Source organism: Bactrocera latifrons, unplaced genomic scaffold (assembly GCF_001853355.1).
Source record: "Bactrocera latifrons isolate USDA-ARS-PBARC rearing strain unplaced genomic scaffold, ASM185335v1 scaffold_118, whole genome shotgun sequence".
Lineage (NCBI taxonomy): Eukaryota > Metazoa > Arthropoda > Insecta > Diptera > Tephritidae > Bactrocera > Bactrocera latifrons.
Genome location: NW_017534608.1, coordinates 101460 through 126544, shown reverse-complemented (window position 1 = coordinate 126544; position 25085 = coordinate 101460). Strand labels below are relative to the sequence as shown.

Here is a 25085-nt window from a genome sequence, read left to right as displayed (position 1 = left end):
GGTAGAGAAGATCGAGAAGACCTGGGCTAAATGATAATTCAATCACAATTTCTGGCAGTGTAAGAAAAAGCCATAGAGTCTGTGAGAACGTTTGCTCACTGTCGTGGAGCGATATGCTATATTTTCTGAATCTACAGTGATACATCAGAAGGACCGAGGTCTGCTTCTACAGAACTCCTTAATAAACTACAGAGTCAGAGCGACTTATAACTTTAACATGTGAGCTTCGAATCATGCCTTCTTACGTTTCTAATTCCACGAAATATATGGCAATGGCCGACTGCAAGTGATCTAGAGTACGGACTAATTGAATGTTTAAAGCTTTTGTCAGCTTCCACTTTTGCAAGACTTCATAAATTTGTCCATTTTGCTTTTTATTACATAACAATTCATTAGCAATGCAATGATTTGTTGCTCAACGGAATTTTGATGTGGCATTCTAAGTGGCCGCCGAATTAATTAAATACAATAACAACAACATTGACGCCATCAACGAGCACAACAAGCCGACAGCAATCTACAAAACTATAACGCATTAAACAGCAATAAGCTGGACATAATCTATCTGTTCGATGGCTGTGCGAGTTTGAGTGTGTGTGTGAGTCGAGTTGTTTGCTATTTGCAACATTGCAGCGAAACGTTGCATTTATTGATATGAAAATTGCTATGAAAAGCGAACGAAACAATTTATGACGAGATAACGTTTTGCATTTTAAGTAGTTTTAATAGAGTTTCGCGCAAAAGTGAAAGAGTCCAATCGGCCGCTGGCTGGCCCGTTTGTTTGATGGCCTTTAAATGGTGTTGAAAAGCATTTAAGTGAGTTGTTAATCGATCGCCAATGTGAAATTGTTGTCGGGCATAAGTGTCATACATATTTTCATGCTATTTTTGTTTGTTTTTGTTTTTCTGTGCATTTTTGTGGCGTTGTTTTCGATCCACTTAATTGCAGGTTTTAACATACTTTCAACAAAGATATGTGGGAATGTTGGAACGTGGAGACATTTGAGTGCAATATTAAACTCATTTAGCATATCTATGCATTTATGATTGTGTACTTGTATGTATGTATGTATGTATGTATGTAAATCTATGAGTGCTTAAGCCAAGCTGAAGTTGACAAGTAGGTGCCTGCTTAGAACTGGGAGTTGAATTATTTGGACAGACACCACATAAAGTCCATGTTCTGCTTCTCTTGCCACATAGTTATTGATTGAGAGATCACAATATTTATATTTACTTTTTAATTAAAACACAGTCAGCTTTAACTTCAGTAATCGATTTAGCGTGTGATCACTATAAGATTTTTGGTGTTATTGTAGTGACAGAAAACATTCCTGAAGCAACTTAAGGACCGGTGCCGAGTTGCCTCATCCACGATGTCCAAATCGTGCCAAACGACTTTAACGCAAGGGTGATTATCTGTAGTACTAGATGTCAGATCGATTACGTTATGATAGACGATAGAAAAGTTTCCATTGTTTAGACGTGTGTACGCTCCGAGGTCCTAACAGCGACTCAGACCACTATCTTGTTGCACTCCTGCTTTCTGAGAGCACTCGTCATTTCAAGCTCCTTACGTACAGCTGCAACCGAAACTATTGGTTTTCGGAACATGTAAAAGAACAACTGGTACGATGAGGAATGCAGACCGCCTATCTCGCGACGCTACAATGGACTACTGCACGTGCGGGATGGGATAGATAGATTGAAGAGGGAAGCGAGACACATTTGCAGACCAAAGAAGAGAGAGGCCGCAGTGCGTATGAGATGTACGACGACATTKACATAGTTCAGCCAATTAAAAGACAGCAGCTCCGCTGGCTAGGTCATGTAGTCTGAGTGGACGAAAACACTCCAGCTCCGAAAGTATTCGACACAGTACCCGCCGAGGTAAGCAGAAAAAGAGGAAAACCTCCACTCCGTTGAAAAGACGAGTTAGGTGGGGGGAGGGACCTGGCTTCACTTGGAATCTCAAAAAGGCGCCACATTGCCAAAAGAAAAGAGAAGAAGAAGATATGCAAAAAGTAATTTTTTTGGAGTTCTTAAGTGAATATAACCCCTAAGTGCTGAAAACTTGCAGTCACATATCCAATCTCTCGACGTCACCCTTGCAATATCTGCTTTCGTAAGTAGAATGTCGAAGACTTCGAAGCACAGCTGATGCTACTGAATGCTGAAGTGAGGTTAGGAAAATGCGCTCGGTTTCAATCACGCTGGGAGTGCTTAATCTGTATACCAAATAGTTTATAAAGTATGGAAAATCGTAATTTCTTCAATACAAACTCATTTGTATATATTGTATGGTAGCGGTCAGTAAAGCATTGGTTTTAATTCCACTCAAGAAAATTTTGTGTAATTAACTAGCGGCCCAATTTGATATAAAACATAACTAGATCAATATTGTTGTTGTTGTAAGGCCACCGAGCATAATGCCATGGTTAAAAATATTTTTTTTTTTTTTTGTCTCTAAGGCTTCCGCTAACCAATTACGGTGCAATTTGTAGCGGACAACCCAATACATAAATAACATTAAACACTTTTCCGACCGCCTGCAAAGAGGCCGACTGACGACTTCCGAAAAAATCAGAGCGAAATAGAGAAATCAAGAGTGCATTGGCGCGAAGATTAATGAACTTGTAAATAAGCCACTAAAAAGTGCATATAAAAAATCTAATTGCTTACATACATACAAACACATATAGAAAAACACACACATTGGTAACAACATGGTAATTAGGGGCGTTAGAGCAGTGCTGTGCGCGCGCAGCCATAATTATGGATGCCTAACAAAGCGGTGACGGGTACACGAGTTACAATTTTTTATGCTCCATTTTCAACATTTTCCACATTTATAGTTTTATTATTCAGTTTCTTTCTTTATTTTTTGGAGCTGTTGCTCATTTTGTTATTGTTGTTATTATTATTATTCACCGCTTGGAGGGAAATATTGTTGGATTTGCGCTTGATTATAAACTTGAAATTATCATTATTTTTTTAGTTAAATATTATATAATATATATGTTTTTATTTCTATCCGGCATTCCGGAAATTTGAGAAAAATTTTCGGAATTACAGAAAAAAAATATTAATTCATCTATTCATTTTAACGCATCATTTGCAACCCTGCTTTAACAAATTTATTTTAAATTATTTTATTTTTAATTTTCGTCGCACTTCAGTCCTTCTAGCGCTGAAGTGGGAAACCACTTAAAAGGTTAAGAGAACATAACCTCTATTAGTGTCGGGAAAGTGACAATAAAAAATTACCCTAAAATGCCATTATTTTATTTATAAAAAACTCAAACTATTTTTTAGTTATAACATATATAATTTTTTTTTATTTCAACATACACATTGACATACAATATTATAAGGAACCTGCTCTCTAAGCGCTCAACAAATGTTTACTAAATATTACAATACAAAGTAGAGTATAATTGCTTACCACTTTATTTAAATTATTTCTAATATTATCTCTTATTATTGTGTAAATACATAGCGTTGTTTGTGTTCCTAAAACTTCATATTTGGTTATTTATTGTTCATATTCTACGCTCGCTACAAAAATGTTTGGCGTTTTTTTCAAATACTTGTATTTTACTTTGATTTCGGTTCTGCATTTTTGCATTACTAATACAAAATAAATTCTATAGGTTGCTTATATTTGTTGTTTTACGACATTATTATTGTATTTGTTTTCTGTTTCTTTCTTTTGCTCTGTGGGGAGTTCGAAAAAACATTTTAAGAGGTTTTTAGTTGTTTTTGTAGGGGTTTGCTCGCTTTTGAACTGCTTATGCATTACTAGCATCTTACGTATTTGTATATATGTGTATATATAGTTATATAACGTATAAACATTCCCTAATAAATTTATGTGTACACGTTTGAAAGCTTTTGAATATCGGCGTTTCGACAAACTATAAATCTCCTCTCTTCGACATTAACTATAGTTTGCTCTTGTTTTTGCAATGCATTTGTAAATGCTGGTTTGAGTTTTACACACACACGCGCATGGAATTTAAATGTGACTGCCGACTTTCGTGACGGCCGTGTGTATGGCCTGTGCCACATAGTCGACGTTGTTCTCATTGAGGCCGCACATGTTGATGCGTCCCGACTTCAGCAAATACACATGGAAATCATCGATGAGCACGCGCACTTGTTTCTCTGTGACAAATTCGAAAATTTCATTTGATTAAGTTTAAAATTACAGTTGTAGAACTCTAATTAACGCACCATTCAAGCCAGTGTATGAGAACATGCCGATTTGCGAGACAATGTGATCCCAGGTGCCGGGTGTTTGCAGCTCGGTAAGACGGTCGAAGAGCGCCTTGCGCATTTTGATGATGCGACCAGACATCGTTTGAATGCACTCCATCCTGTCGAAATTATTAAAATTTGCAAATTAGTGTTTTAAAAATGTTCAATATTTAGTGAGGTTATGAATATTATATATAAAAAAAATATAAATTTTCAGGAAAAAACAAAAAAGACATTATGTCGAGTTTATAATTGCCTATTATATGGCTTTGTTTCACAATCAGAATAAAGCCGAAATGATCAATAACTTTCAATAATAACGGTATATTTGAAAAAAAATATCACATTAAAATGAAAAATTAATTTAGCAATTGTAACAGTTAAATACGTACATTCAGCATTTCAAACTACGCAATTTCGAACATGATTTCGAATTTCGAAAACAACTCACCATTCCTTACGCAGCTCTGGATTATTCAATACTGTGGCAACAATGCGACTACCAAACGCTGGTGGATTCGAGTACATGCCACGCACCAACCAAGTAAACTGAGATGCAACAGCTTCCGACGAAGCAGCGTTACGTTGCACCACCGTCAAATTACCGACACGCTCACCTAAAATGTAATTTATACATAGCACAATTAAAAACAGTGAAATATGTCTAATATCGAGCGGCTTTCACTCACAGTAAAGGCCAAAGTTTTTCGCAAACGATTGTGCGACAAACAACTCGAAGCCACGCTCCACAAAGTAGCGTACAGCCCAGGCATCCTTCTCTGGATCGCCACTGGCGAAACCTTGATATGCCGAATCCAGGAAGGGGAAAAGTTTCTTGCGCTCCATCAAGTCAGCGATTTGCTTCCATTGCTCTTGTGTGGGATCACAGCCGGTGGGATTGTGTGCGCAAGCGTGCAAGATGATAACAGCACCCTCGGGCGCGGCATCCAAATCGGCCAAGAGACCCTCAAAATCGATGGTGCGCTTCTCCTGATCCCAATAGCGGTACGAACGCAGCGTTTCGAAGCCAGCATCCGCAAACACTTTGTGGTGGTTCTCCCATGTGGGATTTGAGTAGTAGGCAACACGACGATCGAGTATGACGCGCAAAAATTGTGCGCCTATACGTAACGCACCGGTGCCGGAGAGCGTTTGAATGCCGAACGCCTGAAAGAGTGCAACAACAATTACATTAATAGTTTTAGCATTTTATGAAATTTAATTAATGTTTACTTACGCGCTTGTCTGCGATAGCGCTCGAGCTATCGCCCAACAGCAAGCCTGTGGCGGCCTTTGTAAATGCATCATTGCCTTTAATTGAAGTAAAACGATGTAAATTAGTCAATGCAGTGTGTGGTTTTTTGTTTGTATAAAAATTTAGTTTTTTCTGATTTCATTCATTCCATTTTATTTATTCAAAAAGCAATCGAAAGTCATTACTTTATAGTAATATAGAACTGTGAAAATTTAATACACGTATATGTGTATGTATGTACGTGTGTGCGTTTATAGAGTTTTTTACACTCACCCAACACTGGTAGATACTCGTGATTGATTGTCTCATCGCTGGTAATTTTAATTTCGGTTTTACGCACCACCGGCAGCACCCAGGGCTTGCCCTCATTAGTGCGGTAGGCTGCAAGTAGAGAAATTAAAAAATCATTAATTAATCTATGTTAATTATATTACAATGGTTTTCATATTTTTAAATTACAGTTACAAAAACTGCGTCAATTCAATTAAAGATGAGCGACGCAAAGCAATAATTTATTACACTAATAGGTGAATGAATGTATTAATGAGTTTTCCTTTTTATGCTTCTAGCTTTTTATTGTTAATGCATTTATTACCATTTATCATAACAAGGGAAAATTTAATTTAAATTTACATACTTTTTTATACATAATACTTTTTATACGAATTTTTTCAATGTATCAATATTTTTATTAACTTTGACATATAAATTCTCCAAAAAAAAAAAATATTAAAATATATATGTTTAAGCTCAGCTTTACGTCTTTAGAATATTATTTTCTAAATAAACCATATATAATCCACTCTTAATCTATAAAATGCATTTTTTACTGCACCAAACAAAAAATAAATTTATTCTTACATAATAATTCTAAAACGTAGCAAAGGCAATATCTCAATGGCAATTTGAAACGCCGCTTAAAGATGAATGACATTGAAAATATATCACATATGCACTTACAATAGCAATTATTCAATTCATTCATAAAAAGAAATGCACAGCTTTAAGCTTGACACGTGATAGCCTTATTTCTGAACGATTTTTGCCGCTTTATTTATTTGTTATTAGCCGCATTAACAGGTGGCTGACATTAATGAGTTGGATTGTTTGCACGGCTGGCCGAGTGGCAATTCTAACTGTGATTACATATGTATGTGAGTATAATTGCATTTGTGGGAGTTTACATGAAAGCAGTTTACAGCAAAGCATCTTAGTCCTCTAAAGGGGACAATTAATGAAAAAAAGGAGAGGAAAAAATAATGTATTAACCTAAATAGTAGAATAAATTAGTAATAAATAATTTTTCAAAGTCTCCATGGGAGAACAATTTTTTTGGTAAACGAGGTATAAGGAAACTTATTTCAGCATGGTAACACAATTATTGTTAACTAAAACCATACTGCTAATCTTGTCAGATTACTTAAATTGCTACTTCCAGCAGTTTGTGTTTGTTGGCTTCAGGTAGAAAATAACTACAATGTGCGAACGATCTTATCAGAGATATGCCGAAAAATATAGAAAATTATGACCTTCAATAAAATTAACCACTGCAATATATTAACAAATATACATACATATGTATGTATGCAATATAATTGGTTGTATTTTTTCATATTTGGGGACCATATACATGTACATTCATACATATAGTTTGTCCCATAGGGTTGGATGTGTGTATGTACCTGTCTCTTATACACATCTAGATGTGTATAAGAGACAGGTATGTATGCAATATAATTGGTTGTATTTTTTCATATTTGGGGACCATATACATGTACATTCATACATATAGTTTGTCCCATAGGGTTGGATGTGTGTATGTACAGAGCAAATCATTGTTGACAGTGCTGATATTATTGCTAGATACGTGGGTACACCCATACATACATGCATATATCACATATAATATGTATTTTGAATGATGCTAACAGAATTATTTGCCTGGTTGATTTCGCATTTTTGCTGATTCTCAATTTAGCTCATAATTGCGTAACTAGCAATTCACATATACTCCCTCTCTTATCAACAAGAAACAAGAAAACAAAAGCAAAAAGAAGAACATTTGATTACCCAGGGGTCAAATATAAAAATATAAAACTAAACGCCATAATAACAAATTTTTATAACGAAAGTGATTTAGAATAAATTAATATACTCTAACTGACGTCATAGGCACTAGAGCGTCTTATAAGCGGACCTTGACATTGCAATTTTGTTGCCGTATATTTCTTAGTTGCAAACTTTTCAAATAAAACATAAATATATGTACATACATATGTATAACGGATTGATCGATATTTTTATACCAAAATATTATTTACAAACGGCTTTTGTCATTCCACATTCATTTTAAAACATTTTTGTTTAAAATATAAACATTAAAAGGAATATTTTCCTCTAAAATCACAAGTTTAGCCTCAACGTTATAGATTTATGTTTTCAGTTTTTTTTTTTTTGTTATTCAGTTGTATTTTAATAAACATTAGAGAGCTTTTACTTAGTATTTCGCACTTTTATTGTGTGATTCGCCTGCGTTAATTTTCGTAGAGCATATTTACTGTTAAAAACTGTACCACCTGCAACGGATTTTGAAATTATGAAAACATGTACATACATACAAACATATGTATATACAAACATTGTATGCAAAATATGTACACATACTTCCCGCAATGAGATCGGCTTTTCTAGGCGATATATCCTTAGCACACGCCCTCATCAAGGCGAAAACCTCAATCGCGGCACCTTTCTCGACTTTACTGAAGACAGATTGCTGCATTTTTTTGTATATTTTTCGTTGTTTTCAAACTGAGCACATCAACTAGAAAATTCTAACTGCACTGCAGTACGGCTTTAACTACAGTTAACAAATGAGCTCAAGTGCAGAGGTAGGCAACCAATTAAAAGTAAATATTATCAAATATCCCATAAAATAAGTCATTAACGGTCGAGTACAAAGTGCTCATCTTTACAATATACGAGTACAGTGTTGCTCAAAGCAAAACATTAACTAACAGCAGTCCCAACTTGAAAAAAATGAGTTTTTAGCACAACTGCACTTTATAGAAGATTTATACTAATTAAGGTTTAGTTGAAATATACTATTCTATTCGTTTTTATGCAGATCGACCTTCTACAATGGTTTATAATAGCAGCGCAGTATAATGAACCTTAACGAGGAAAATTACTGTTAAAATAACTCAATTCGAATTGTCCAAGACAAATGATTCCTACGCCGAAAATTTTTTTATATTCAAAACAAAAAAATTTATAAGAAATTTACAAATTTTACGAAAAAAAGGAATTTATAAAAAATTATTGATGTTAGAAAAAAGTACATAGTCACCTAAACAAACTAACAAGTGCCCTAAAAGGCCAGACAGAGAAACATGCTGACCGAAAAATCATAGAATTTGTTAGAAGGCATCCGCGTTACAGCTCTCATATGGAAAGAGTTTAATCATAACCTGAGTGCAGGAACAAACAGAAAACATTTGTTTAATTCCAACTTAAAAGCCAGAAATCAATTCCAATACTAGAAACCAATCTAAAATATGCGGGAAGACAATATAGTTCAATTAAAAAAAAAATTTTATGATATTTGCAGAGGTTTAATGGACACCATCCTACGAATATGTACCGCGTGAACCCGGAATAAAGCCTATTCGTTTAAATATGTATTGAGTTACTTTTCGAAAGAAAGTAAAGAATATTATGTAATTTATATATGCAGGTTTTCGACCATATTTTAGAATCCGAAAACAAATTAAATTAAACTGTGGAAACTATTATTTTTAATCATTTCAAAACAAGCAATGCTACTATTGTGAACATAACTGTACACACAATAATTTTTACAACACACGTACATAAGTAGTTATTGCTCGTTGCCGGTTATAGTGCAGTAACAGTACTAATAATTAATAGAATTGCGCAGCTAAGTGGAGGCAAACGATACTAGAATATTTTATTCATATTACCACTTTGAATAAATAAAAAACAATATATATAATATAAAATGTATACTACTCAAAGACAGGAAGAGCATTTAGTAATAGTTATTTATAGCAAATAATGCAGAAAATGGATCGTGGAATATCGTAAAAAATAATAATACAAAGTTGCATTTAAAAATTATACATTTTCAAGTCGGCAGATCGCCAGATCAATTTTTATTTTGAATATTTGTATGCATATAAGAACTACAAATTTATTTACATGCAACAAAGCCAATTACAAATGGGCAATGTCGCTGTTGCACCAGTTTATATCCGCGCAAGCAGCGTCAACAAGCGAAAAAACTTCAAATAACACCTACCTCAAGAATACGTTAATTTAAATAAAGCACCAGATGTTTGCCTCAACAGAAAGTAAAAGTTATTTGACTGCGGTTATATATGTATATGTATATATTACATATAATATAATAAAAATAGTGACCAGGTGGGAAGGGAATGTCCACATTAAACTCAATAAATTATTTAATATCTGTATGTATTTATTTTTTCATTTAAGTGAGTTTGAAATCGAAATTAGAATTTAAATTTATTTTCTGCTTATGAAATGAAATGCCCTCAAGTTTTTGCATTTCAGCTCTCATTATACTTCTACCGTAAATATTCTTATGCAAGATCAATGCCAAAAAGTACTAATGAAAGTATTTACTTGCACCTACAAATGAGTTTAAATATTTACATATATATTATTTCTACTTAAGTGTGGCTACGTGCACATCTTTGCTTATAGATTCAAAAATAGAAAGAAATATTCTGACGACAAAGAGGATGTGACATTTTTACATATGTATGTATATAATATAATCATGCATAGCAGGACCGATAAAAAGTTGTTAAATTTTATACATATATACCCATACACAGCACACACAAGTACACAAACAAATATATGATTTGTCATAACTTATTCTAATAAAGTGGACTGTAGAAAAATTTTAAACATTTTTTATTTATGAATAAAATTTAAAGTACATTGGCTCAACTTTGTAGTTAAGAAATAAAAGCCGCTCAGTTCATTCTGAATAAATTGAACAATATGCGGCAACATATACTCGTATATTCAGAACTTGTAATCAAATTTTGGTAATTAGCCAGCAAGAAACAGGTTTTAATGTAACTTTCTTAGAATTTCTGCTTATGCAATACTCTCACGCTGTTAGGTTTAAACAAAAATCGCTGGCTTCTATAATTGCATTTTGTATGTTAATTTAAAACACGTTTTTATAAATTTATCCCATGTTATTATCTCATTCATAGAATCGATGAGAATACAACTATAATTTAATTAATACAGCCGACAGATAATTGTTTGTTTTGACTATTGAAGAAAGCAATGCTAGCCCCTTTCAAAGCCGGTAATCAAACAAATTCAATCAAATATAGACATATAAGCATACATGGCTACATAAACGCATGTAACAACAAATAACAAAATTTAAAAACTAATTTGCACACGCAAAGTGCAAAGGATATTCTGCTAACAAACAGCGAAATGTTTGGCAAATATTGCCTTGTGGGTATACAGTACATTTGACCTTTGATGTGACCTTTTGGCGTTTCCATAAAGAAATAGGTAAAATGAAAGCTCCAAAAACTAGGCTTTATTGACAAAAAAAAAGTCGCGTAAGCAAATGTGTGATTTTGTAGAGTTTATTCATTAAATACAGCACTACACAACTTCACTACTTCGCCAATAAAAAATACCTGATATATGTAGGTGTAAGTTGGATAAATTGCCGAGTTGGAACAATTGTTGCTTCGAGTGCATTCACCTTTTTACGATTTCTTTTACTACTGCATTACCACATTCCCTGTCGCAACTTACCTCCCACTCCGAGGTTAGCCTTTTTAGGTTCGGTATCCTCCAAGAATGCTCGATTTAGGGCGAACACCTCTATGGCTGGTCCCTTTTGAACAGCTTCGAACACAGAATTGGACATATTTCTTTCAGTTAGGTAATATGTTCTGAATACGTTTAATACAAAATCAACCGCGCGGCAGAAATGCTCGAGCAAACTGAAAATATTGTAAAGAACAACGCTGCGTGAGAGTTGATGCCTCTCGCTTTGAAAGTCTTCGTTAGATGACACAATGCGCGCACGAACTTAATTAAAGATTAAGAAATCACTTCGAGAACACAGTGAAATTGACGACAATCCGCCACTTCCTTGATAGTGTAAATAAAAAAGTAAATTACGATAGGAAGATAATAAATAAATACGGATTTAAATCTACGTTAAGACTGCAATTCCAGGTAGTGTGGAATATTTAAAAACTTCTTAAATACAAACAAAAAAATACACAAAAAAAATGTCAAATAAATCCAAAATCAGCTGTTTTGCGAATATTACGAATGAAAACAGCGAAACTGGGAATTTCCATAATGAGAACAGATTTTCAACACATGCTTAACACTGTAACAGCCAATTTTTAGCCCAACTTACAATTGCTTTAATCGACATCTTAATTTTGGATTTATATCGAAAAAATTATTATAAGTTTTTTTGAAGATGAAAACCATTGTGATATTTTAATATACACAAAAATTTACTACTTTTTTTTCGTTGAGTACATGAGGGCTTCAAAACTTTTTATATGTAAGTGATTGTGTTTCGTTAAAAATTATCAGAAAATTGCTAGATAGAAAATAAAGCAATATAGCTGAACACTGCTTGACTGCTGAAAGCAACCTTGCGTTATTTAGGTTTGTTGACATTTTACAAACAAAGCGAAAATTAAGAAATACAAAGAAATAGCTTATTTTTCTTACGCCAAGGAAAAATTAATCCAAGAATAGTTTTACAAGTTACAGATTTATTGCTAAAGAGGAAATCGATTTTGAGAAGAAATGGGAGCCGTTCTAGGGCTATGCTCCGCAGCTCAAGTGAGTATAGTCGCTATGGAAAAAAAATATGTAAATTCATATTTAAAGAATTACGTTCTTTCTTCGGGTGTTAAAAAAAAAACACAAATCAATATTTTATGTGTCAAATTTGATATGTGACTATAAATATGTGTGTACAACATTTCTAATAAGTTAATTGTAAAAATAAATTTATCTTAAAGACGAATTTACATATTCCCATAATTACTCATCACCAACTATTCTGAGAAATATACATTTTGATTTTCCCATATGGATATTTTTCTTCTATTTTTAGTGCGCATTATGCTGCACTGGTACAGCTGCCAGTTGCTGCTGTAGTGCTTGCCCCTCTTGCAAGAACTCGACTTCATCCCGTTTTATGTATGCCTTCATGCTACTGGTGGGCACAGTTTTGGGTGCTATTGCATTATCGCCGGGTCTTCAAGATACGCTTAAAAAGTTACCATTCTGTATAAATTCAACCTCCACAATAAGCTCTAAGGCACTATCTTTTTCTGGAAATCTACAAGTAGACTGTGAATATGCACTCGGTTACATGGCTGTTTATCGCCTTTGCTTTGGACTCGCATGTTTCTTCATGTTGATGGCACTAATCATGTTGGGCGTAAAGAGTTCACGTGATCCACGCTCGCATATACAAAATGAATTTTGGGGATTAAAATTTCTAATTTGCTTTGGAGCTGCTATCGGTGCTATTTTCATACCAGATGGCTCTTTTGGTCCGGCAATGATGTGGGTAGGATTAATAGGCGGTCTAGCCTTCATTTTGGTACAATTGGTGATAATTGTGGATTTTGCCCACTCTATTGCGGAGAATTGGATTGGTTGGTAGCACTTAAATTATAAGAACAATTATTTATCTGATAATGTCTTTTTCTTCAGAAAATGCGGAAAATAATAAAGGCTACTTTTATGCTTTAGTCGGAGTTACACTAGTAAGTTATGCCTTATCCGTAGTAGGCATTTCTTTGCTGTATATTTACTTCACGCAGGTAAGGTATAAGTTTTGTTTTGTTCTACTTAAAATATTTTTTCACGTTACTTCACATTCTCAGTCCAGCGGTTGCGGTCTCAACAAATTCTTCATTTCGTTCAATCTTATACTTTGTCTTATTGTGAGCATCATATCGGTTTTGCCAGCTGTTCAGGATCGTTTGCCGCACTCAGGTCTATTGCAAAGCTCTTTAGTCACAATCTACACCATTTACTTGACCTGGTCTGCTGTTGCCAATAACCCAGGTTAGGCTGAGAAAAAACCACTTAATAAATTTGCGCTTTATTAACTTGTGTGTCTTTCAGAGAAAGAATGCAATCCCGGCTTGTATGGTGTTATCAGTGGTGTTACATCTGGAAATACCACCACTGCACCACCAACACCCAACTCCAAAGTAACATTTGACACAACAAATATAATTGGTCTGGTAGTTTGGTTGTTCTGCATTCTCTACAATTGTATTAGTTCGGCTGTGGAGGTTTCCAAAATCAATAATGACGGCGAAACACGTGGTAAGCGGTTTCATTTATGATACAACTGAAGAAATTCGCTCCCGCAATTAACCATTATCAACTATGCCCATAAAATGCATTTCCAATTTATTCTAAACATTTGAAACACATTCCATTTTCAAACCGTTTACACTTAAGAATAAGCACCATTGAATTTACGCTTATTTCGCATACTCACAGTACTGTATCACCGCCGCATTTCGACTTTCCACACTGTAAAAACACAATTAAGACTTTTTAATGCAATTTGCTAACACTCTTATCTTTTTCATTTTATTTCATTATGATTTTCAACTCTCGGTCATCTTTAATGTATATGCGAACTAACATGCAACCATGCGAAATGCAACGGTGCAAAAATTTGTGCTACGGATTTGGTTAATTTGGTTCATTTAATATTTTTCATATTTTTGTATGTAATTTTTACTGTCGCGACTGTAAATTGTTGTACAAATGCACTAACAAAGTCTTAACAGAAGCTCTCTCAGATTCAGAAGCCGGCAATGGTGATGGCAAGAACGGAACCGATAATGAAAATGAGGGCGTTACTTATTCCTGGTCCATGTTCCATATTGTGTTCGTTTGCGCTTCCCTCTATGTCATGATGACACTCACCAATTGGTACAAGTAAGTATTCGTGTTTGTGTGTGCACTGTTTGTAATTGTGACATGGCTTCCATTGATTTTCTAGACCCAATTCGGACATTGAGCTCTTCAACGCCAATGCTGCTTCGATGTGGATTAAAATAATATCCAGTTGGCTTGGAGTTTTCATATACGGATGGAGTCTGGTGGCACCTATAATACTAACTAATCGTGACTTTAGCTAAAGGGTTTGACGGCATACAATTAATTTCCACAAACTTAATAGAACAAAAAGGTTCAGTACGAACTCGACGCTGTCAAGTTTAAATTACTATGATTAGTCAAACAATCATAAGTTGAAGTCTTTACTATCATTACTTGTCTGTGGCTACATAAATATTTGAAATATGTCTTTTAATGTGATGATACTCCTTATCAAAGTATATTAAACTCTATAAACAGACATTCGTACACATATGCAAGCGAATGCTCTTAACCAATATATTATATATTCAAAAAAATACAAGTGTACTGTATACATACCTTATAACTTATTATATACATAATCAAAAGGAAGTAGTCTCAAAGCGTGAACGATAAATATTAAAATTTCGGTGAACGCCAAATTAAAAAAGCATTTCTTTCTCTTAAATAGTAGTTAACTTTTATTTACATATTAACAAAGGCTATGTTTCTTTGGCGGCTTTTGTCGCTTCTGCCGTGCTTGGCACATTTAAAGTGCTTCTAAGACGCTGCAATACAGAGTCCTTCCCAAGTATATCCATCATTTCGGCAACACCTGGACCTTCCTGTAATTTTCGGGTTTCGGTTTTTGTGTTTTGTAAATTTTTTAGTGCGGAAAACAAATATTTACCTTCAAACCGCTTAAAGCTGAACGGAGTGTCTTCATGAAAACAGCAAATTTGAGATGATTTACCTCAGCAAATTCCTTTAATTTTTGGTTAAGATTATCCTTTGTGAATTCCACACCCACTAAACTATCTATCAGCGACTGCATTTGATCTGATGAAACACACAAACATGACTTAGAAAATAAATATATTCAAAAATAATATTAATGATGCCTACCATTCGTTATGTGCTTCAGTTTGAAGTCTGCAGGGCGGACCCAAAGGAAACTTAGCTTTGACGCTGTCAAGTCCTGTATGAATGTCAAACGCATAGCGGCCCATTTTAGGACATTTTCAATGTGTTGATCATCCAAATCGAGATTTCGTCTACAAAAAACAAAAAACTATAAAATTGACTTTCGGCCGCTTTTACGCACATTCAAATAACGTACTCATTGGGATAAGCGTGCCGCACCAACACCTGCACGCGTTGCACCAAGTGCTCGGTACTAGTTTTTGTTTGCAGCATTTTGACTATGTACAAACGGTTGAAGTCGTTTAACAGATCAGGATTTAAACGGCTGGGGTGCGAATTGACGCGCTTAATGTCAAACTTTTCTGCTAATTCATCCATCGAATAAATTAGTTGCTTTTGTCCTGGTGTATGCTCGAATCCACCGCCAGCACTGACCACATAGTTCACGAGCGCCTCGGAGAAATAACCTTTTTCACGGAAATGTCTAATTCCAATATCACCTTGGCGTTTACTCAACTTAGTGCCGTCGGAGTTGACCAAAAGCGGAAGATGGCCGTACAGTGGTGGCTGCCAGCCGAATGCTCTGTAATCGAGAAAAGTACGTTCTATCGAAACTTTTGTTCTGAATGCATCACACTCACTTATAGAGCAATAAATGCTTTGTGGTCGATATTTGCCACTCAACTCCGCGAAATACATGTGTTATGCCCATCAAATGGTCGTCCACTACGTTCGCAAAGTGATATGTTGGAAAGTTATCGGTTTTTATAATAACTGGATCACCTTCGCTTTCACTAACGTTATGCGAGACTGGACCGTAAATTAAGTCTTGCAATGGTTCCTCGTGTGACGTTAGTTTAAAACGTATGCAATATGGAGTGTTTTTGGCCAATAAAACGGCTACTTGTTGGGGTGTTAAGTAGCGACATTTATTATCATATCGTGGTATTTGACGTGTACGCAGTGCTTCCTTACGTAACAGATCCAAACGTCGTTCGGTGCAAAAGCAGCGGTAAGCCGTATCATTTTCTAGCAATGCCTGTACAGCGTCGCTGTAAGAAATTATCTAACAATTAGAAGTGTAAGAAAAGGAAACTACCGACTCACTGATAATATGTCATGCGTTGACTTTGCACATATGGACCGCGTTCTCCACCAAATCCCGGTCCTTCGTCGATCTGCAAGCCGGCCCATAATAAATCTTCAACCAAACTTTCAGTAGCACCTGGCACCAGTCTCGTTTGATCTGTATCTTCTATTCGTAACATGAATTTTCCGTTTTTATTACGTGCATATAAATAATTGTACAATGCTGTGCGAAGACCTCCCAAGTGCAGGTGACCTTGGTGAGCATTTAAGTTTTAATATATTTTTATTTTACACAAGTATGTCGGAATTCTTAGCCACTAACCTGTTGGACTAGGCGCGAAACGCACACGGACTTCGTTATGTGTCCATCGCTTTGTACTTCGGAGGCTGTATTGTGTTAAAAGCGTTACTAATCCGCGTTGTGAATACATTTATTGCGAATATTTCATTCAAAACAATTAAAATTTGTATATATTTTTTTAAATGCCGGCGATAACTGAGAGGAATTTACGCACGTCAGCTGTTCCGACATTAAAATTGTAAATAAGTTCACAATATATTCGCAGAAGTCAAGAAAATAATTATTCGCAAATAAAAAGGAGAAAAAGAACTCTATTGGGAATTTACTTCATTAGGTTACAATAGTCGGGCCTGTTAGAGGAAGCGTCAGTTTTGTTTTTGTCGGTTCGAAGGAAGGAAGTGAGTAAAAGTTTAGATTGATCATATATTAGTTTAAAAAGATCACATATTGTACAAATAACCATTGGTAAGTACTATTTTGTGGCATGAGTCACATTAGTTAGATTGTAGAGTTTAGCCAATTAAATGGAATCATTTTCTGATGCCGTCTTAGCTCAACCTGGTATATAGCAGAAGTTTTGTTATCCACAACTAACGGATTAACTGGATTTTATATAAAAACGAAGGTTTAACAAATTCAGAATATTATTTCTAACCTCACTTTAAAAGTAATAATTAAATAATTTTAATTTCGTTACTTTTTTATTACATCAAATCAAAACAATCTGTGGGTTTTCTGCTATAGAAAGCTCGTGTTTATTATGCCATATATAAAAGTAATATTGCAAATAAATATTAAATGATGCAAAGTAGGTATATATATGTATGTATTATCGACTTTCTAAAACTACACCACGCGAACACCCATAACTTATTTCATTTATTTAATGTTGCAGTTCGCTAATTTGCTGGTCAGTTTCTCTCCGTTGGGTGTAAGTAAAAAGTTCTCTTTCCAAACGGCAACACCCTCGGCATTTGTTTTTAAATCCACAGATAATTTCTCCCAAACCTTTAAATACATAAAGTAACGCAAAACTTAATTTGCCAATATCAAATAAAATTCGTACCTTCTTTTTTGGGTTTAATTGTTCATCAGGGGTACCACTGTAACCTTCGAAAGCCAAACGACTACCAGGTGTGGCACTAGCCGGCACAATGATGGGTTCTACTACACTGTGATCAGCGCTATATAAATTATATAGATTGGAGTCACATTTTTAAATCGATATATTAATTTACATACTTCGATGTGCAGAGCACCATGCCCTCGGATAATATACCGCGCATCTTAGATGGCTTGAGATTGCACAGCACAGCTACTAATCGTTGATCTAATTCTTCGATTGTTACAAATTTCACCAACCCACTTATAATGGTACGTGGTTGTTCCTCGCCTAAATCGATTTTTAATACGTACAAAGTATCTGCGTCTGGATGTCGAGACACTTCGACGACTTTTCCAACACGAATATCCAAGCGGTGTGGTCCATCCTCCTCAACGACTGCTGCGTTATTCGCATTATTTCCACCTTTCGTTTTACCTGGTGGTGGATAGGCAGCTGCACTAAGCTTTCTACAATGAAATAAATTTAATTTCAGAATACAATTAATTACGTAAGCTATCCAGTACTTACTGTAGTTCCGGGCTTTCGAAAGTTTTTCTTATCGGTTCCAAAAGTTTATTAATGTACTTTTCAACGGCAGCTTTCAAATCTCCGGGGTGCAGCTCATTATCGGCAAAACTTTTCTCTAAGTCAGCATAGTTAAGGAATGTTACATCACCACCAAATTCCGCAGGACGATTTATCGAAAAACCTGTTTAGTATATTTTAAATCTCTTATTATAAAAGATATATCGGCTTTTGTATGAAATACGTAGTGGAATACATATATAAATGGACTGAATGCTATCAGCGAACTAAATTAATTTTTATACACACCTTCACCTTCCTTAAAAAGCGAAAATAACACATGCTTCACGAATGACAAAAGACCATTGTCCGTAATATTTCCGGGCTCACAAAAAGCTTTCTTTAACTTCTTTTTAACATTGGCGGGCGAATCCAACAAGTCAATTTTTGAATCCTCTTCGGATGAGGACATTTTGCCGCCGGCTAAACCGGGAACTATAATTGGCACACAATTTTCACTTTTAGTTCTTGAATCAACAAATATCATATGTAGACCTACCCATTGGATTCATGAAATGTATGCGTTTTTCATAACCTAATTGTGGCAGGTATTTTTCAGAGAATGTAAATATCTTGCGCTGATCAACGCCGCCGAATTGCGCGTCCACTTTTAGATACTCTTCATCTAAAGCTTGCAGTCCAGGATAAAGCAAACCCGAAAGCAACGGGTATTCTATTTGTTTCACCACTTCGGCGCCAGCTTTTCTCGCATCGTGCTGTGTTACAACCGAACTTAATTTATATACGTCCAGAGTATATTCTCTCGACAGCTGATAATCGGTACCTTTAACGAACTTTAATTTGTCTAATGGCACACCAATGGAGCTCAGCATTGCCTTTATGACTGCTTCATAATATTGTGTTCGTAATTCGAGTAGTGCCCATGGGGCTTTCATATTATCTAGATAGGCGTGCAAGTCAGCAAAGAGTATAGTGACCTAAAAATCATACCGAGTTAGTGATTGAAAAATGTTTGTTTTAGAAGAATTTCCTTACCTCACAGCCGGCCTTGAGAAAATCGGCAATTTTTGACATAGGCACAAAATAAGCTACATGTGGCTTGCCTGTGGTGGCAGTGCCCCAGTAAATTTTCAAATCACGTTCCTTGAGTATTGCATTAAGTTTATCTTCACCCAGGGTCTCCTGTAAGTTGCGGGTGATCAACTGTTTCTTTTCCTCTGGAGTTAGTTCGACCATTTTGAAGTGACTTTCGAGTTAATATTTTTGTCTATGAGTCAAAGTGTTTGCCACTTTTAAGTGGAGAATTTCGTGAAAGAAATAGCGATTGCAATGCAGCAACGTGCAAAATAAACGTCACCATATTATGACAGACACTCAGCTGAGCTTCACCTGAGCAGAGCTGCCAAGATTCCTAACTACTTACGATTTACTTTACCCAAACTGTTAGTTTCGCAAAGTATTTATTTTAACTAGTCACTAGGTTGGCCTTTTCGCTAGCTTAAAATTCATAATAAAATAATAAGCCCTTCAGAACAGAACATTAGTGTGGTTGTAATTTTTCAGATTCTCTTTGTGCTAATCAGCAACAGCCTTGACAATTGTGAATGGTGACGTTTCCAATTTCACCATTTGGATGTAAACAAAAAACATCTGATTGGTCGCGAAATTTCACATTCTTATTGGTATTCCGTTTATTTACGAAATACTTAACTGTAAACAAAACACGTGCATATTATCGCTGTGACTGCATTACATTCGTTTCATTTGTTTTTATTTAGTACGCGAGTGAAAATATCGTTCATATAAAATAGACGTTAAAATATATTGAATAAAGATGCCCGTAATAGACCCAAATTCGTTGGTAAATCTCCAAAAAGACATTGAGCGTGTGCGTAATATCTGCATTTTAGCACATGTCGATCACGGAAAGACCACACTAGCTGACTCACTTGTTGCTAGCAATGGCATAATTTCTCAACGTATGGCAGGAAAACTACGTTACCTGGACACACGTCAAGATGAGCAGGAACGTGGCATAACCATGAAGAGCAGCAGCATATCGTTGTATTATCGTGGCAATGCTAAAAATGGTAGCGAACAAGATTATCTGGTTAATCTGATCGATTCTCCTGGACATGTTGACTTCTCCAGTGAAGTCTCCACAGCTGTACGTTTGTGCGATGGCGCAATCGTTGTGGTAAGTTAATGGGGTGTAGAAGTACTGGAAATTTTCTAAAGTTTTTATTTTGCACACAGGTTGATGTAATCGAAGGTGTTTGTCCGCAAACACGCTTATGCTTAGAACAAGTTTACAAAGAGCAACTGAAGCCTGTTTTGGTACTAAATAAAATTGACCGTCTCATAATGGAAAGGAAGCTTAAGCCGTTAGATGCCTATTATCACATACGCCAAGTTTTAGAGGGTGTAAATGCTGTACTCGGCAGTATATTTGCTTCGGATGTGCTAGCAAAGGAAGATATCACTAAGAAGGTGTGCGAAGTGAAACATTTTGTACCGTTTCTTTTTTTAATTAATTGTTTATATTTAAATATATTTTCATAGGACGACTATGAGTCAGCGTTGGAAGATTCAGACGATTCAAAATTATACTTCTCTCCAACTGAGGGAAATGTTATTTTTTGCTCTGCCTATGACGGCTGGGCTTTCTCAGTGAGTGACTTTGCCAGAATCTTTGCAGACCGTTTAGAAATGTCGCAAATAGACTTGGAACAAGTACTTTGGGGCGACTTTTATTACAATGTCAAAAAGAAAAGTGCCTTCCCTGGTGCGCAGGAAAAGGCAAAGAAACCGATATTCGTACAGTGCATACTGGATAATATATGGGGTATCTACGATGTTGTAGCAATCCGTAAGGATATGGTAAAACTTCAAAGCGTCGCCGACACATTAGGCATTAGACTGCAACCGCGTGATTTGCGTAACACCGACCACAGAGCTCAAATAAAAGCTGTGCTCGGTCACTGGCTGCCCATCGATCGAACCGTCTTGGAGATGGTGGTGCGTCATGTACCCGCGCCAAATGTTATTTCCAATGAGCGCGCCGAAAGGCTACTCTTTCAACAAAATGCCAAGTTAGACAGTTATCCAGCTGAGACATTATTGTTAAAAGAAGAGTTCAAAAGATGTGACAGCAAAAGTGAAAACATCATTGTATTTGTTTCCAAGGTATGTTTCTGCTTATAGCTTTTTTACAAATTGACTTCATTTTTCATATCGTTATCTTCAGATGGCACCTGTGCATGTCTCACAACTGCCGCAAAATAAGGAGAAGCACCTCACTGAAGAGGAACTGAGAGCACGACGAGAAGAAGTGCGCCGGCGCATTGAAGCGCGTAAACAAGCGGCAGAAAATGCGAATTTAGAAAATCTTACGGCTGGCGTACAACAATTGAATGTTGCAGAAACGTCCGTTGTGCCTTCAAGTAGCAGTGAATGTCAAGAAGAGTCCAGACAAGAAGAACCAGAAAAGCCTGATCACGTTTTTGTTGCATTTGCCCGCATCTTCAGTGGTACTCTGCGACCGGGCATGCGCTTGTACAACTTAGCACCTAAACATGACCCTCGAAATAAAGAGTATGCACTTATCACACACATACACTTAACCTTTTTTATTAAAAGTTAATTACAAATATTTTAGTCAGTTAAATTTGGACTCGCCTTACATAAGCGAGGTGACGATCGGTGATCTGTACATGTTTATGGGCGGCGAATTGCAATCGCTGGACGAAGTGCCAGCTGGTAACATTGTGGGCATTGGCGGCCTGGATCAGGATATCATCAAGACAGCAACATTGAGTAGCACCATGAACTGCACATCGTTTAGCGAACTCAACCTGATGGCTACGCCTGTGTTGCGTGTGGCTATTGAGCCAGTGAATCCGCAAGACTTACCCAAACTTGTGAAGGGTCTTAAATTGTTGAATCAGGTAAGGGATCCTATTTGAAAAAAAAAAAATAATAATTTATTATAAACTTTGCTACAAAATATGCAGGCTGATGCATGTGTGCAAGTATCGATGGCGCCCACCGGTGAGCATGTTATCACCACTCTGGGCGAAGTGCATGTGGAGAAGTGTGTGCGCGACCTGGAAGAGAGCTATGCCAAGATAAAAATCAATGTTTCTGAACCTATAGTGTCTTTCCGTGAGACCATAGTACCTGAAGCTACAATGGATATGGTCAATATGGCTATAGTAAAGACGGCCAGCGATAAAGACATAACTAAAAAGATTATCACCCAGCAAACAGCCAACAAGTTGGGCACACTACGCATTATAGCGTTGCCGCTTCCAGAATCTACTACTACCGTGCTAGAAACATACCACAGCTTCATTAAAGAGTTGACAGCAAATAGCAAAAGCGTTGCAGTGTCTGAAAAATACGTCGCGTTTATAGCTCAGCTAAAAGGGCAAATTTGTAACAGTTTGTGTGAGTTAGAACTTAAGGGTCTGTCAGAGCTAATGCCGAACAAGTTGGTGGATCGTATCTGGGCACTCGGTCCGCACAATTGCGGTACTAATATACTGTTCAATTTGAGCGACTATGAGCAACCGAATTTTTGGCAGTCGCTGACAAACCAAACGGATAGTGATGCCGTTACTAAAGTGACGAGCGACGTGCGCAGAGATTATAATAGCTCATTTGTCAATGGCTTTCAGTTGGCGACCGCTGCTGGGCCACTTTGCGAGGAGCCGATGCAAGGCGTTGCTTTTGTGGTGCTCGAGTGGTCGGTCCAGGAGGGAGACGATTTGAATTCCAAGTCTTTTGGTCCATTTTCTGGTAAGCCAAGCGGTATTTGTTGTTGGTACGTCTATATAAACCTATATGCGTTTATTCTCCAAGGGCAAGTGTTGACTGCAGTGAAGGAATCTTGTCGCATGGCGTTTCAGGCGCAACCGCAACGTTTAGTTAGCCCTATGTTCAGTTCTACAATTGTGGTGAATGCAGAAGTTTTAGGTGAGTCAAAGTTTACATTTTCTTTGTTTTATTGCCTTAATTATTTGTGGTTAAGCGCTTAATTAAAAGGGAATTAGTGTTATTATGCAAAAAGTTTGTTTGAAGTACACTACAATTACTGTAAATATGACGAAAATTATCTTCAATAAATCCATATCGTCCATGTTCACGAATTGGACAATGTGGTACAGACGGTATCTATGACCTTAAAATTCCCATGTCAATAATTCTATGATTTATGATGCGTAAGACGCGGTAGCTTGTTCTACTGCAATAACTGCCAAAGTACAGAGTCGTAACAAAATCCTCAAGTCTCTAGCCAAACACAAAGAAACCTTGTTTGTAAATTTCTAGGCAACCGGGTCATAAAATACGCCGCACCCATATGCTCGCCTGGACGTAGTGAAACGCCGACAAAGAAGCTTCCGACATGTCAAAACATTGCACTCCGGCTTATCACTGGATGCCTCTTGATGACTCCCTCTCAATCAATGTCGCGCTTGCTTTCAAACCACCATCCATTGCAAACGAAGAGCTCGAGCTGCTATGGAAATCTACAGTGACCCCTGCGCAACTACGTTATGGATACTCTAGCCAGTTAAACCTCCCCATACCTCTTTGTATGTCCCACTCATTTAACACTTTTCACCCTATGGTCTGACCCCGTCAAATGACGTTTCCTTAGCCTACCATTAGAAGTTTTCGATGACAACCAACACGATCCTTACCGCTACAATAACAATAATATTATCTTTGAACAATTTTTCATATCACAATCCCCCGTGGTCATAAACACTATCTCAGCTCCAGCTTTGGAAAGACCAGAGATAAATATTAGTCTGTCCATGGGTTCATTCTCTCATTAATCCCTTCCACCTTTAGTAAGCTACCTTGCCGTAGATCTAGACAAACTCGAAAGTTATCTTCATCCTCTAGTCGGTTAAAGTCCCGAAGATCATAGGGCAATGAATTGTGTGATAACGCCATACTTTTCTGTATCCAAAATTTTGTTCGTAACTCCTAGTTTCACTTTGTGTTGTAGTAAACTTTTTACTGTTATAGAACGTACTTGCCCTTCAGCTTTCCTCCTAAGCTTTAACCCATCTGAATGCTAAAATTTTATCGTTTATCACAACTAAGTATTACCTTTCCTCACTTTGAAACACCTTTGCTGGCTCAAAATCTTGCGTTTACTCGTTATTTGATCAATAAAAGACCGTCAGTTTTATTTTAAGTAAAAAATAATTTATTACAAAGTACAAGCGGATCGTACAAAATGCAATCGGTTGCGTTTCTGTCATCTCTAAAATTAGTTACTAATAAATGCGGCTTAAATGTAATGTATAAAATAAATAATATTTGCATAATATAAATACTAAATCGTGTTATGCTTAAGAATTTCGATTTTCGAATTCGCAAACGTTAGAAACCGTTACGTTTTTTCTTCTCTT

The 25085-nt window shown here is 36.2% G+C and overlaps 5 protein-coding genes across 10 annotated transcripts; 2 read left to right on the top strand and 3 right to left on the bottom strand.

Annotated features, from left to right (window-relative positions):
* Nucleotides 1-3432: 3432 nt before the first annotated feature.
* Nucleotides 3433-11558, bottom strand: LOC108978138 (aspartate aminotransferase, cytoplasmic). Of its 2 annotated transcripts, none has more exons than XM_018948277.1 (7): nucleotides 11357-11558; nucleotides 5789-5896; nucleotides 5498-5571; nucleotides 4950-5427; nucleotides 4712-4877; nucleotides 4237-4379; nucleotides 3433-4167 (listed from the first exon to the last, which is right to left on the bottom strand). In XM_018948277.1, the coding sequence occupies exons 1-7, from the start codon at nucleotides 11469-11471 to the stop codon at nucleotides 4019-4021; spliced, it is 1233 nt and encodes a 410-aa protein (XP_018803822.1). In that variant the 5' UTR covers nucleotides 11472-11558; the 3' UTR covers nucleotides 3433-4018. The 2 variants fall into 2 exon arrangements, with proteins under 2 accessions (XP_018803822.1, XP_018803823.1); XM_018948278.1 differs by lacking the exon at nucleotides 11357-11558 and adding an exon at nucleotides 8180-8363.
* A 139-nt stretch (nucleotides 11559-11697) lies between these two features.
* On the top strand, nucleotides 11698-15051 carry LOC108978137 (serine incorporator 3). 5 transcript variants are annotated; one of them, XM_018948271.1, is made up of 8 exons: nucleotides 11698-11785; nucleotides 12329-12415; nucleotides 12693-13242; nucleotides 13301-13410; nucleotides 13474-13657; nucleotides 13718-13924; nucleotides 14392-14551; nucleotides 14616-14754. In XM_018948271.1, the coding sequence occupies exons 2-8, from the start codon at nucleotides 12380-12382 to the stop codon at nucleotides 14752-14754; spliced, it is 1386 nt and encodes a 461-aa protein (XP_018803816.1). In that variant the 5' UTR covers nucleotides 11698-11785; nucleotides 12329-12379. The 5 variants fall into 5 exon arrangements, with proteins under 5 accessions (XP_018803816.1, XP_018803821.1, XP_018803820.1 ...); XM_018948276.1 differs by lacking the exon at nucleotides 11698-11785 and having other exon boundaries at nucleotides 12246-12415; nucleotides 14413-14551; XM_018948275.1 differs by lacking the exon at nucleotides 11698-11785 and having other exon boundaries at nucleotides 12246-12415; nucleotides 14404-14551.
* Nucleotides 15052-15187: 136 nt separating this feature from the next.
* Nucleotides 15188-17230, bottom strand: LOC108978136 (probable glutamate--tRNA ligase, mitochondrial). The gene is made up of 7 exons (XM_018948270.1): nucleotides 17028-17230; nucleotides 16724-16958; nucleotides 16258-16668; nucleotides 15813-16199; nucleotides 15599-15747; nucleotides 15384-15532; nucleotides 15188-15318 (listed from the first exon to the last, which is right to left on the bottom strand). Exons 1-7 carry the CDS (start codon nucleotides 17134-17136, stop codon nucleotides 15196-15198), a joined length of 1563 nt encoding a protein of 520 aa, XP_018803815.1. The 5' UTR covers nucleotides 17137-17230; the 3' UTR covers nucleotides 15188-15195.
* A 162-nt stretch (nucleotides 17231-17392) lies between these two features.
* Nucleotides 17393-24037, top strand: LOC108978112 (elongation factor-like GTPase 1). Its single transcript, XM_018948238.1, has 9 exons — nucleotides 17393-17471; nucleotides 20436-20854; nucleotides 20914-21147; nucleotides 21220-21843; nucleotides 21905-22251; nucleotides 22316-22604; nucleotides 22671-23457; nucleotides 23521-23644; nucleotides 23989-24037. The coding sequence occupies exons 2-9, from the start codon at nucleotides 20492-20494 to the stop codon at nucleotides 24035-24037; spliced, it is 2817 nt and encodes a 938-aa protein (XP_018803783.1). The 5' UTR covers nucleotides 17393-17471; nucleotides 20436-20491.
* Nucleotides 17741-19893, bottom strand: LOC108978135 (tyrosine--tRNA ligase, cytoplasmic). Its single transcript, XM_018948269.1, has 7 exons — nucleotides 19693-19893; nucleotides 19196-19634; nucleotides 18946-19131; nucleotides 18640-18820; nucleotides 18249-18578; nucleotides 18073-18190; nucleotides 17741-18014 (listed from the first exon to the last, which is right to left on the bottom strand). Exons 1-7 carry the CDS (start codon nucleotides 19891-19893, stop codon nucleotides 17886-17888), a joined length of 1584 nt encoding a protein of 527 aa, XP_018803814.1. The 3' UTR covers nucleotides 17741-17885.
* Nucleotides 24038-25085: the final 1048 nt, after the last annotated feature.

Coding starts and splice junctions, on each gene's coding strand:
- LOC108978138 (XM_018948277.1), bottom strand. CDS start 11,471: ATGTCCAATTCTGTGTTCGAAGCTGTTCAAAAGGGACCAGCCATAGAG. Junction 5,897..11,356: donor GGCTAACCTCGGAGTGGGAG/GTAAGTTGCGAC, acceptor CTCTACTTGCAG/CCTACCGCACTAATGAGGGC. Junction 4,878..4,949: donor GAAAAACTTTGGCCTTTACT/GTGAGTGAAAGC, acceptor ATTACATTTTAG/GTGAGCGTGTCGGTAATTTG.
- LOC108978135 (XM_018948269.1), bottom strand. CDS start 19,893: ATGGTCGAACTAACTCCAGAGGAAAAGAAACAGTTGATCACCCGCAAC. Junction 18,821..18,945: donor GCTTTTTAAGGAAGGTGAAG/GTGTGTATAAAA, acceptor TATACTAAACAG/GTTTTTCGATAAATCGTCCT. Junction 18,191..18,248: donor ATGGTGCTCTGCACATCGAA/GTATGTAAATTA, acceptor TAATTTATATAG/CGCTGATCACAGTGTAGTAG.
- LOC108978112 (XM_018948238.1), top strand. CDS start 20,492: ATGCCCGTAATAGACCCAAATTCGTTGGTAAATCTCCAAAAAGACATT. Junction 20,855..20,913: donor GCGATGGCGCAATCGTTGTG/GTAAGTTAATGG, acceptor TTTTGCACACAG/GTTGATGTAATCGAAGGTGT. Junction 22,252..22,315: donor CATGACCCTCGAAATAAAGA/GTATGCACTTAT, acceptor CAAATATTTTAG/TCAGTTAAATTTGGACTCGC.
- LOC108978137 (XM_018948273.1), top strand. CDS start 12,380: ATGGGAGCCGTTCTAGGGCTATGCTCCGCAGCTCAA. Junction 12,416..12,692: donor GGCTATGCTCCGCAGCTCAA/GTGAGTATAGTC, acceptor TTCTATTTTTAG/TGCGCATTATGCTGCACTGG. Junction 14,552..14,615: donor ACACTCACCAATTGGTACAA/GTAAGTATTCGT, acceptor TTGATTTTCTAG/ACCCAATTCGGACATTGAGC.
- LOC108978136 (XM_018948270.1), bottom strand. CDS start 17,136: ATGTATTCACAACGCGGATTAGTAACGCTTTTAACACAATACAGCCTC. Junction 16,669..16,723: donor CAACGCATGACATATTATCA/GTGAGTCGGTAG, acceptor AATTTCTTACAG/CGACGCTGTACAGGCATTGC. Junction 15,319..15,383: donor CAGCTTTAAGCGGTTTGAAG/GTAAATATTTGT, acceptor CGAAAATTACAG/GAAGGTCCAGGTGTTGCCGA.